The 12,315-nt window shown below is 47.8% G+C and overlaps 1 protein-coding gene across 6 annotated transcripts in view; it reads right to left on the reverse strand.

Moving 5' to 3' along the window:
* Positions 1–4,561: 4,561 nt before the first annotated feature.
* UQCC1 (ubiquinol-cytochrome c reductase complex assembly factor 1) overlaps positions 4,562–12,315 on the reverse strand; it is a 99,148-nt gene continuing 91,394 nt past the window's right edge. For all 6 annotated transcript variants that reach the window (XM_077872885.1, XM_077872888.1, XM_077872887.1 and 3 more), the window contains 2 exons: positions 8,972–9,085; positions 4,562–6,074 (listed from right to left, as the gene is read on the reverse strand). In XM_077872885.1, coding sequence (XP_077729011.1) covers positions 5,940–6,074; positions 8,972–9,085 — 249 coding nt within the window. In that variant the 3' untranslated portion in view covers positions 4,562–5,939. The remainder of the gene's footprint in view (positions 6,075–8,971; positions 9,086–12,315) is intronic.

The following is a 12,315-nucleotide window of genomic DNA, read 5'->3' on the forward strand; positions in this document are numbered from 1 at the left end:
GTGGTTAACACTGGAGCAAGGGTGAGTGGGTAGAGGATCATGGCTGGGGGACCTGGGGTCTGGTTTACCCCTCCCTAAGGCCAAACCCAGTGGTGGGGGTGGGCAAGCCATAGTGGGATGCTGTGGGAAGGCTAGAAGTGGATAGAAACAGGGCAACAAGTACAGGAGGACTGCTCCCAAGGGAAGAGTTCAAACATTTTGTGACTATCTCATTCTCTGTCCACAAACTTGCCAGGCTCCCCCCTTCCTTTCCCCTTCACCCCAACAGCTGATAACTCTAGGTTTCCTGGGCACCGAGACCAGAAAGGGCTGGCCTTTCCCTCTCAGCCCTCACCTCAGAAACCCCTTGTCCCCGTCTATATTCCAATATCTGGTTTCAGAAAAGAGTTCCCTCCTCCCCTCCAAAGGCAGGCCCTTGCTCTCAAGACCAGGCTCCCATGTCCAGAGGGATCTAATAATTCCTAACATTTACAAGAAGTTTCCTACTTAACATGAAAAAAAAAAAAAAAAAAAAGGAAGTTTCCTACTCCACTGAGTGCTTTACATTTAATCAGGCTCCCTCTCACCCCCATGTGCATCTTCAGCTTTTTTCTGTGCTGAAAACACCTTAGTTCTTACCCTATTCTTTTCTGTGCTGAAAACACCTTCTTACCTACTCTCCTAACTCCTGCCCAATTTTTCTCCATTTCTCTTCAGCTAGCCACATACCAAGATATCACAGCTGCTGCCATACCCTTTCTTAACTCTTCATAATCTCTAAAGCCCTTAAGCCTCATTCACTTACTCCCTGGCCCCTACTCTGCAGGATGCAGCATTAAGAACCTCCTCCTTCTAGAAGCTCTCCTCTCCCCTGACTTCTCCTCCAGCCTCTACTTCCTACCATAGTTCCTACTTTTCCTACTCCTCCCTCCCCAACACTTGCTGCCACCTGCCCCACCCCACCCCACCCTGGAATGCTTTCTCCCACACTCACCCCAGTCGCTGACTGGTAGTGGGTCATTTCACTCCCTACATTTCACCTCTGGAAGCTCATCCATTTTCATGATTTCAAGTGCCCCTTCTACACTACACCCAAGACAAGACCAAAGCCCTTAAAGACCCCTCCCTCCTAATCATCCCCTGAAGTCCAGTCCCTCTCTTGCCTTCCCTGGAGCACCTTCCACCAGACTGGCTCCCATACAGATATAACCTACATACACCAAAAGCAATGGAGTAGGGTTCAAAAGACAGGAGATTGTTTGGCTTTGCCACAGGGTCACCTTGCATCAATTTGTGGCTGCTTATCAGTGGACCTGTCCTCCTATTGCATGATGGGGCAATAATCCCTGCCCTGTCTATCCCATAATATAATTAGCACTTGGAAGAAAAAAAAAAAAAAAAAACACTACAGAGGATTCTTCTCTTTGAGCTTCCCTCTTCTGCCTGACTTCGCCATCCCCTGTTCCCAGGAGAGCTCTAGGCTGCTCTCTTCAGGCTCCACATGCCAGGAGGCATCAAGTCTTCATGATTTCTCTGAAACACCTCTGGGGTTTGAGCTTCCCTTTGAATCCCTACAATCACCCCCCAGGCTCCCAAACCTAGATGGCTAGTTCTTGACTGAGCCAATCTACCTTGCACACTGCTGTACATCTTCACTCCCAGAGGGTCACAGTCCTTACCCAGAATGCCTACCAGGTGCAGCATTACCCAGGCTGTCCCCCACTAGGCTCTCTGCAACCTTTATCTGCCTTTAACAAACCACTCAGCTGGTCCACTTGAGTCTGAAGAAGCTTCCTATTCCGTGCCTTCCTCTAGGTAGCTCATTTCCTGTTTTTCTTTCCACCTTCCTAAACTTTGTCCCTCCTTTTATGTCCTGAGTCCCTTCAGGGCTTTTCTGATGTCTAACCCCCTTGTTCTGATTTTTCCTGTTAGTTTGGGAATCTGTCCACACAAGCCCATGCAGCTGGAATATCAATTAAGGCTTCCTATTACTTTTTAACTGTGGCACAACGGCCCCTTTCCCCATCTGGTACTTCTCTAAAACTAAATGCATCGGACTTGGTCTCAGAACCACTTGAGTCTGCATGCAGAGTCAGTTTGGGCCACCCTGAGCTTCATGTAGTTTCCCTCAATGGTAACAGGAATTTAATACCACCACACAGATTTGTCACTGAAGATTAAGAGATAGCAAGTAAAAATACTAAGCAGTGTCTAATACAGAACAGAAACGCAAAAAAAAAAAAAAAATCCAGCTGAACTGGGGCCTTGGCTTTAATCTCAGCTTGATGTAAGAAACAGCAATTACTTACAGTTCTCAAACTTTTGGGCAAAACTGCAATCTTAGAGGTACTATTCACTGCATTGTTCAGTGTATCTCATTTAAAACCCCTGTAATATATTCTTCTCTGAAACATTTCTTTCTTCTGATGAATAAGTATACTTCCTTTTATGTAACAAGATACTTAGAACCTTGACTCCCATTTCTGTCTTTGGCTCCCAGGAAACTCAGAGCAAGGTTTTACACTCAGTTGCAGATTTCCTCACTGGCCTGTGGGGGGCAGTGTGGGATGGGGAGAGAGCAAGGGCCCCGGGGTTGGAAGATGGAAACTGGGGCACTCTGAGCCGGTTCTTCCTGTGCCCAGATGACGTGAGCCTTAGTCCCTCACCCATGGAAAAGCGGTAAGAACGATGAGGATACCTATTTTACAGGACTGCTGTGAGACAATGTGTTAAAACTACTTTATAAATTACCCCAAAAATCCTGTGAAAGTTGGTTATTAGCAGTATAGGTTTTCTGACATGATTACTTCTCTCCCCACTTCCTAATACTTGCATCTTATCTTTTAAATTTTGTTTTTTTTTTTTTAAGATTTATTTATTTTTATTTATGATAGACACAGAGAGAAAGAGAGAGGCAGAGACACAGGAGGAGGGAGAAGCAGGCTCCATGCCGAGAGCCTGACGCGGGACTCGATCCCAGGACTCCAGGATCACGCCCTGGGCCAAAGGCAGGCGCCAAACCGCTGAGCCACCCAGGGATCCCCTTAAATTTTGTTTTAATCACTTTGCAGTTTTATTAGAATGGTGTCTTTTAATTTGCTGTGATCCTTTATGGACGTATACAGAATATAAATAAATTACAATTATTTCTAAAGAGCAATCTCCCTGAGAGCAAGAAATATCCTTCACTTGTTTTGTATAATAACAACTTACAGTAGAAATATATGTAGTTAGAGGGGCACCTTGCTGGCCCAGGCAGTGGAGCATGTGACTCGTGACTCTTGGTCTCAGGGTCGCCGAGTTCAACCCCCATGTTGGTGTAAAGACTACTTAAAAAAAGAGAGAGTGAAAGAAAAAAGCAGCTACAGAATGAACATTTAGCTTTCATTTCTATGCAAAGGTCAATGGAGGTACTTCATACTGAACTGCTAAAATAAGCTGAACTATAGGTCAGAGAATGATCCAGAAAGGGATTTTTTCATAGGGCTTGTACTGATAATGACTGATGATCTAATTATTCATTCCTTCTTCCATTTGTCAAAGTTTATACTGATGCCTACTGTGAGCCAGGCACTCCTAGGGCACTAGAAAAACAAAGGTGATTGACCCAAACACAGTGCTCACTCTGAAGGAGCTCACAATGCAGGATGGAGAGTGGGTATAAAAAATAATAGTTTCCACCTGGGGCAGACAAGACGTAATGGGGGTGGGTATTTGAGCACACATAGGATTTCTCTAGTCAGAAGGGGAAGTGAGGATGCCAGGTGGAGGAAACATACAGCGTGATCTTTTCAGGTAACCCTAAGCGGTTCAGTTTGCTCAGAGAAAAAATGAATTAGAGACTCAGAAACAAACACAGGTCAAATTAAGAAGAGCCTTGCAGCCTCCAGGGACCTGGATTTTATCTTGAAAGGGAAGGGGGTGTGTAGTGGGTGAAAGATGCTGACAGCTGGAATTGAGGGCTTTGGGACATCCCCCACCTGATAGATACAATTCGGCTCTCTAAAAGGCAGCTCCATATTGCAAATTGCACCGTTTGATGATTACTCAGCTTATGGAGACAGGATTTGGCTCTGCAGGCAGAGGTATTAAAAAACGGCCTGTATGGACATAGGCCAGCTGAAATGCTGAGAAGAGGAGTCAAGTTCAGGACCTGAGCTGGACTAAGTGACCTCTAAAGTTTCTTCTAAATCTGCAATTCTGGGGGATCCCTGGGTGGCGCAGCGGGTTAGCACCTGCCTTTGGCCCAGGGCGCGATCCTGGAGACCCGGGATCGAATCCCACGTCGGGCTCCCTGCATGGAGCCTGCTTCTCTCTCTGCCTCTCTCTCTCTCTCTCTCTCTCTCTCTGTGTGACTATCATGAATAAATAAATAAAATCTTTTTTTAAAAAAAATCTGCAATTCTGTGATTCTCAAGCAAGCCCAGTAGCTGAACTGGTGCTGTGGGCTGGGATCTGTGGCTGGGGAGCTGCCCTGGGCAGCAAATGGGTTAAGGCTCAAATAACTTTTATATATGAATTAATGTGTGGAGTTGGGAGCCAAAATCTGTTCCATTAATTTTTCCATCCATTCCAGGAGCAGTTAGGTACACACAGTAAAGTTTATTTTGGTACATGGTATACTTCACTCCATTAAAAATAAATTAATCAGCAAATTCCTGCCTGGCTCAGCTCTGGTTTATGTAAATAGTGCCCAGCTGTAATGAGTTACAAGGTGTTACTATCTCACACACACAGAGGGGGCTTCACTCTAGAACTCCGCTCGCAACAAAAGCATCTTAAATAAACTCAGAGAAGGCGGTCTGATTTGTAATGTTTTCACAGAAGTGGGATATACCTCACCCATATAGAATTTCTTTATATGACTCATTTTATAGCAAGTTAAATGAAGGAAGTTTGATGGGGGAAGGAGGGGCAATATGGTTCCCCGCCCTCTTTCTTCAATGCAAAGAAAATTCCCCAAGAAATGACCCATACTCAGGAAGGAGGGGACTGATTCAAGTGCACAGACTGAGCTGACTCTGCAGCACATGCTCCAGAAGTTGGGATGGGGTTAGAAAGCTGGGCACGGGCTTGGCCCTGGGATGGTACAACTAAGTCAGAAATAATTTTCTCCTCTTCTCCCCAGTATCTCACGTAAAGGGAGTCAAGAGAGGAAAGACAGCATGTTCCTCACCCCGTTCGGTAGGGAAGTGACAAAAGGACCTAAGTTCTTGGAACTTCTTTCCAAATGACTCAGGATGTGACAAGCCCCTTGGCCATCAGAGGCCTCCTGGGTCCCAGAGGATGGAGCCTAGCAGGCTATGCCTTGGACATAACAGGGACATCTCCATCAACTGGAGATAAGAGCAGCAGCAGAGACCTTCCTGACCTTTTGCCCTCCCTGTCTCTAACTGAGCTGGGTGGGGTCCTCAACTTATGGCAACTGCCATCTCAGATAAGTTTCTAAAAACCCCGGAATAAAGAAGAGCCATGGCAGAGATAAGTCTCTGTTTCTTTTAATGGCCAACTCAACCCCATGGCTCAAAGCCAGAGGACAGAGCATGGTTACCCGTCTTGACTCAGCAGCATTCCAAACTGCCCCTTGGCCACAGCGGGCCCTTGGTGGAAGTGTCCCCTTTCTAACCTATCCCAAACTCTCTGGGGCCTTTAGGAAAAGTTGTCAATCACGTAGTTGCTGGAGGGACCAGGGGAGTGTGTGCTGGAAAGCTCTTGCTCCAGGCTTCTCCTGAGGGGTGGATTCCTCAGAAGAGCTAAGGGTTCTCCCAGCACTATAGTCCACCAGATCAGACTTCTGGGCATACTAAGAGGAAAATCAACACAAATGGGGCCAGATATTTGACAGATGCTGTTTGAAGGTCAGTTCAGGCCACTTTCTGCAGGGTTCTGGGCCAAACAAGCACCTCTCTCCTGGCAGTTCCTCAAAGCCAGCTGGCCAGCTGTTCAGAGGCATCAGCCCATCAAAGACCCTCGTCGTTATAAGTTGGGGAATGGGGCTTCAGGATGCTCTGAGGATTCTTCTCCACGAGAGGGCGCCAGCTCACCTCCCCTGTCAGAAGCAGATCCTCCCCATTCATGGAGTCCAGGTACTGCATCTGCAACAGGGAGAGCAGGAAACAAGACAGGGACAAGGGCAGGAGAGACATAAGATGTCATACGGAACCAGCCTTCCAATGGAGAGGATGGTGGGCGGGGGGAGGTTTGTGGAGGGGACCTGCCCGTCCCATGTCCTGGCACAGCAGATCTCTGATCTCCCAGATTATTTCATTAAAGTGGGTTGGGAGAAACACATCACTGGGGAAGCTCATTAGAAAGGTTTAAGGGAACTCCCCATCATACCTCTGGATAGACAGACATACATGCCCTGATTTTCTGGACTGCAAGAACTTTCTAGGGAGGATGTACTGGGGAGACATGTCCTTGGGATGTGTGTGTGTGTGTTTTATCGGTCTATTCAGGGCAGGAATGGTACTCAAGGTGAGCCAATTCCCTTTTCTGAGATTTAAGTTTCCTTGTCTGAGAGAGGGATAGTAACATGCACCCCACAGGACTCATGAAAAGATGAAATGATACAACATATGTACACTGCTAGTCACTGGCACTTTTTAAATTTTAACTATGTATGTCCCTAATGTTCTCTAGTGAGCCCCAAGCCCACGATTAGTGGACCACCATGCTGGCCAGTGGGCCCAGCTTCACCTCCTCAACAGCAAGCGGAGAAGCGACTCCTGTGATGGAGAATGGGGAATAGCTGTGGAGAAGGTGAGCTATGGGTAGTTCTGCAAGAGGCAGGTGATCTAATGAGTGGCCAAGTCTCAGGAGATGAAGGTGGTCTCTGGGAAATCCTCCCCAGGCTGCTGCTAGTAAGGAGGACAGCAGAATGAGAAATGCTATCAAGGGGAGATGTGTATCACATCAGGAGCGAGAGCACTGGATTCAGAGAGATGAGGCTCCATTGTGGGGTGAGAAGGCACTTGGGAGAAAGGGAAGGGACAGGAGTCTGGAGGCCTCATCTTAGTCCCTGGATCATCTCCCTCTTCAAGAATTCCTTCACTCCTATTGTTTCACCTTCAGGCTGCTGACCCCTGAACTCAACTTACCTCTCACAGATACCTCAGGTCTAGATCTCCACATGTCCTGTTGTCTTCCAGAGCAAGGAGAGCAACTGACCTATTACCTTCCCTAAAATACACTCCTCTTTCCAACAACTCCATTTCTGTCCCTGATGCTACCACTCTGTCCATCTTCTGCGCTGGGAATCTCACCATAACCTCTGACTGGGTCTTGGGCTACCCACCAAGCCAACTAGGATTATGGTGCAGAACTAGTCTGCTCAGGACCCAGCTTCTTTGGTTTCCCGAGCAGTGCACTCATACTTAGTCTTGCTTTTCTTTGGCCTTCCACAGCACTTTGTTTCTACCTGTATCACATCACAAACTGACTTATTCCAGGGTTAGCCTTGTGCCTGACTGGCTTCATCGCTAAACCATGAGCTGGCTCAAGGACAGGTCTGGGTCCTATGAATTTCTACTTCCTCAACAGAGTGCCTGGCACAACAGATATTCAGATGTTTTGCTGACAGGACTGGGTCCCCATCAAAGCTCCCTGATTCCTTAAGAGCCCCATCACTGTTTTTCTATTGCCTGCCTCTCATTGGACAATATGGGACTTCTTCTAGGGGCCCTGGTGTGCAGTCCCTTGTTTTAGAGCCCTCAGAGAGGTCCCAGCTATGCCCTTGTTGTGGCCCCTGGCACAAGCCCACATGGCAGATGGAAAAGTTAAGCTGGTCTCTCAAAAAACTCAGCATTTGCTTTGCCAACTGCTACTTGTGTCTGACAGTGAGTCCAGTCAACAGTGTGAGTCTCAAGAGTTCTCTGTGGGTGGAGCCCTCTGGCCACAGTGCCTTCTCCCAGCTCTGTCAGATTTGAAGAATAATCAAACAGAAGTCCTGGCTTCTGGGGGTTCTCTACTGTCTGGGTCTGAAGAGCCCCACTGTGTGATTTTTCTAGCGATCAACAAGCTGTTCCTGCTGGCTCTGTCTTCTCCCCCAGAGCCAGGGCCTGGCCTTCCCCTTCCTGGCTGCTGAAGGCTTGAAGGCTGTGGATACAGGTGAATAAGAGAATAACTGGGGTGAGGCCCCTTCAGCTACAGGGCCAGGCCCAAGCCCAAGAAGCAAAGGTGTGACTCATGGGACAGCCTGAGCTGATGAACTGTCTGGAGCAGCTAAGGCCTCTAGTGGCTACATGAATCACCAGCTTGGGGTTGTAGGCCAGCTGTGCCATCTGACTCATGGGAGACCCTGGAAAAGCCCTTATGTTCCTGTTCCCTGTCACTCAGTTCACTCATCTATAAGGTATGGGTTTCCCATCAGTACAGGATCAGGGGACAGAGATCAAGAAGTGAAGCCATGGTTTCGAGGAAAACTATGTAGTTAAGCAGTCCTCACACTGGAGTTTTCTATTAGAAGTTTTAGTGTCAAAAAAAAAAAAAAAGAAGTTTTAGTGTCAGGGAGCCTTGGGGGAAGAGGAGGTTGGGGAATGAGGCGTGGGAAGAGGCTCGAGGGATGTCTGTGGAATGCTGCTTGGAGTCTGGTCCTGCTAGAAATCAGGAGGGGGAAACATGAGCCTTGGAGCTTCGAAGTGGGGACAGAGGGGGTTACAGTGGGTGACTGCACTGTACCCCATTCCCATAGCCTACAGGACTGTGTGTGCCCGGGGTCTCATAGAGCACTGGGCACATAACAGGCAATCAAAGGTGTAGTGAATGAACGCCTAAAAGTTTTTGAGAGCTGACTACTCAGTGCCTCTTCTATCTCATTCCCCATCCCCACCCCAGCTCATGGCTAGGCTGCTAACGTGATATGGTCAGAATAACCTCAGATTGGCCTATGGAAACTCAACCTCTCCCAATCCTCTGCAAGTCCAGCATCCACAGTCCTCAGGAAAGACTTGCTTTCCATGAGCCTCTGGAGGCGAGGGGTAGAGCTGCTCACCTGTTTCCTCACATACTCCACCAACAATTCAAGCTGTCGAGGGTCTTCACATTTCTGGTTGAAGAAGGTTCTCCAGAGGGCAGCAGCCAGCCCATGGTCATCTGAAAGGATCCCCTGGAACACATAGTACAATTGGTCTTCCAGAGAGCTGGGGATATTGTGAATATGCTGGAAACCACAGAATTGGACTGGAAAGGCCTTACAGACACTACAAGAAAGAAATAGGGCAGCTACATGGTAGAGTTGGAAAGGGTCTTCAGAGAGCATCAGATCCAAACTTTTCATTTTATGCAAAGGAAGGACATGGGAGTCGGGGGTGGGGGCAAGTGACTGGCTAAGATTAATGTGGAAATGGGGTTCATGTATGGCTGCCCTCCTAGGCCATAGCTCCCTCGACTCTCCCGCACCATACTTGACCCAGCAATACTTATGAGGCCAGGAAGAGAAATGGTGCCACAATGCTCCTACTGCTATCTGCAAGGAATGGGCACAGAGTAGTGTGGGTGGGTATTTTTTCCCCAGAAACAGATTTGGGCATAGGCTGCACCTTCTCTCCTGGTCCAAGGGCACACATCTGCAAGGCAGCTAGCTTTATGGGGAAGGAAAACAGGCACCTTGGCCTCACTGTCAACCATCTCTGGGTTGGTCATGGCTGACACGGCCTCAAGTACAGAAATAGGCCATTCGGAGGACTGCCATGAGCCAAAAAAGGAACGCTCACAGAGCCTATGTGTGTGTGTGCCTAATACTGTCCTTTGCAGCACAGAAAAGGGCTATGTTAAGAAGCCCAATGTCACAGAGGCTAATCAGCAGCACTTGGGCCTTGGACTAGGGCCATATCCTAGCTTGGACCTCTAAGGGAAAGAGAAGGGAGAGTCGGCTTCATGGGGTGAGGGTGACTGAAGGGAAAGGCCCCAAGAAGCTACTCTGTCCAGAGTAGCTTCCTCAGGGACTGTCCAGGTGCCAAGGTCATGTAGACCAGACAAAACACTGACTGGGACTCAGAAGTCAGAAGGCCTGATTATCCTGGCTCTGCTGCTACTAAGCTTAGAGATGGAGGGCAATTCACTACTCATCTATGAAACAGATGAAACTGCTTGCCCTACACACAGCATCTTTGCATTATAAGAGTCAGATCATGTAAAGGTATTTTGTTAAATGTAGTACGTCAGATACAAGGATCAGGAGCTTGCTTTGGTAGGCAGCTGTGGATATAGTTCAATCAACAGTGAGATCTAGGGATCAGACCACCTACATTCAAATGGCAGCTCTGTGTGGCCCGCTGAAAGCCACCAGCCCTTCTCGAGCCTCAGTTTCTCATGAGCCAAACAAACACAGCAAGATCCAGCCCACAGCACTGTTGTGAGAATTCAGAGATAATAGCCAAGACAGGTTCTATAAGTGGCAAAGCATTATACGAAGACCCCAGATCATGTCTTCAGTGTGATGTTGTGGGCTGGCCTCTGGGACATGGTGGCATCTGAGGTCTGACTTTAGGCTTTCTGCCAGGAAGGGCCAAATCCAGGATGGGGTGCTGATAGTTTGGTGGAAAAACATTCAACCTATTCCAAATGCCCCCTGCTAAACATCCCTGTAATTCCCCAGCTTAAGAGGCTGTGCTGGTACAATGGCTGAGTCAGGAAAATCAGCTTCTTCTGGCAGATGGGGACAGGGCCCAAGAACAAGCTCAGGCACATCACCATTCTCCAAGCTATTTGCTAACACAACAGCCTGCCTGTGTCTGAAGTGCCCTGGGCACAAACTGGAGTGCTGCTGGCAGCGACCCACATGTGCTACATGGAAAGGAACAGGAGTGGGAGCGGGTGTCATGAGGACCTAGAGAATGAGCAATAGAGCACAGGACAGCAAAAGCCATGGGTGCCATGGCCTGCTGCAAATAGGCACCCCTAGCAATGGGTGAGATGGCTGGAAAGGGGCAAGTCCATAATCAGTCAGAAAGAAAAGGATGACTCAGGACTCAGATTAACAGTGATAACACCTGACTATTCCAGGCTGTCAGAGTTCTTTCACACACCTGATGACTACGTATGCCAAGAACAGATATTATTATCCCCATTTGAAAGATAAGTACACAGAGGCTTGGAGGTTATCTAGCTAATTGATAGTAAACTCAGGACCAGAATGCACTGGTGAGTTTAAGGGATGATGCCCAACTAGCTCTATTTACGATGCAGTACCTAACACAGTGTACAGGGCGGCAGGGGGTGGGGGTGGGTGGGGGATAAAAATGGCTAAATAAATCAATGAACCCAACACTTCAGCCTTCTTTCCACCCAACTGCTATGAGTCAGTGAAAACAAATGGGAGACTGGTTCTGAGAGAGAAATCCGCAAAGGAAAAAGAGTGTTTGGCAGCCAAATATTAGTTTGCATATCAATTTTCCCACAACTTACTATGGGACCTGCCTGTTTTCCCTCACGACACAGAAAAGCATGCTTCAGGAGACTGGGACACCTAGGTCTAGAGTAATTGAGAGGAAGCCTGTGCCTTGAGAGTCCTGGGTATGGTTAAGGGTTTGGAGTGGCAGTCTCACTCAGAAGACTGATTTTGACACCATGATGTGCTTACCCTGATGCTGAGAACACAGAGTCACAGCAAAATGGTCTCAGGTCATAGGCAGCTGACAATCTAGTTGAAGGGACAAGCTAGTGCATACCAAACAACAGCACAAGATTAAATTCAGGAGAATGAACAACTGCCAATCTGTACAGGGAGACTCCAAGGTATACCCTGTGCATGGCTGGCTCCTCAGTCTTCAGTCTTAGCTTCTATGACATTCTACTTGTAACCAGATCTTTATTTGCTTGTTTACCTGTTTATTGCCCATATCCCCACTAGAAGGTAAGCTCCAGTGGGAAAGAACCACACCATGTTTGTTTTATTCACCAAAATATTCCCAGTGCATCCCATATGGTAGGCACTTTATACCTGTTGGATGGATGGATGGATGGATGGATGATGTTGAAATTCAGAGTAAACAAACAGATCTAGAGAGGTCAGGAAAGCTTTGTGGAGAAGGGGGCCTTTAAGAATGGAGAATGTTTAGAGAGCTACATTCTAAGAGAGAATATATTGGTTCACTGAACATTCATACAGAGAGTGCCTGCAAGGTACCAGGCCCTGAACCAGGCCCTCAGACCTAAAGCTGATAGACTTGGCCACTGCCCTCCACACCTAGTTGTCCAGGAGAGCTTCAGTCAAGCACAGGATGTCCACGGAGCAGTGGGGCAAATGGCCTCACTTGGAAAGAAGGTTACACACTCAAAAACCATGGGAGATAACAGTGGATAGGACATGTTGGGGACAGTTGACAGAAGGCCTAA

Source organism: Canis aureus, chromosome 26, assembly GCF_053574225.1.
Source record: "Canis aureus isolate CA01 chromosome 26, VMU_Caureus_v.1.0, whole genome shotgun sequence".
In the NCBI taxonomy this organism is placed as follows: Eukaryota; Metazoa; Chordata; class Mammalia; order Carnivora; family Canidae; genus Canis; species Canis aureus.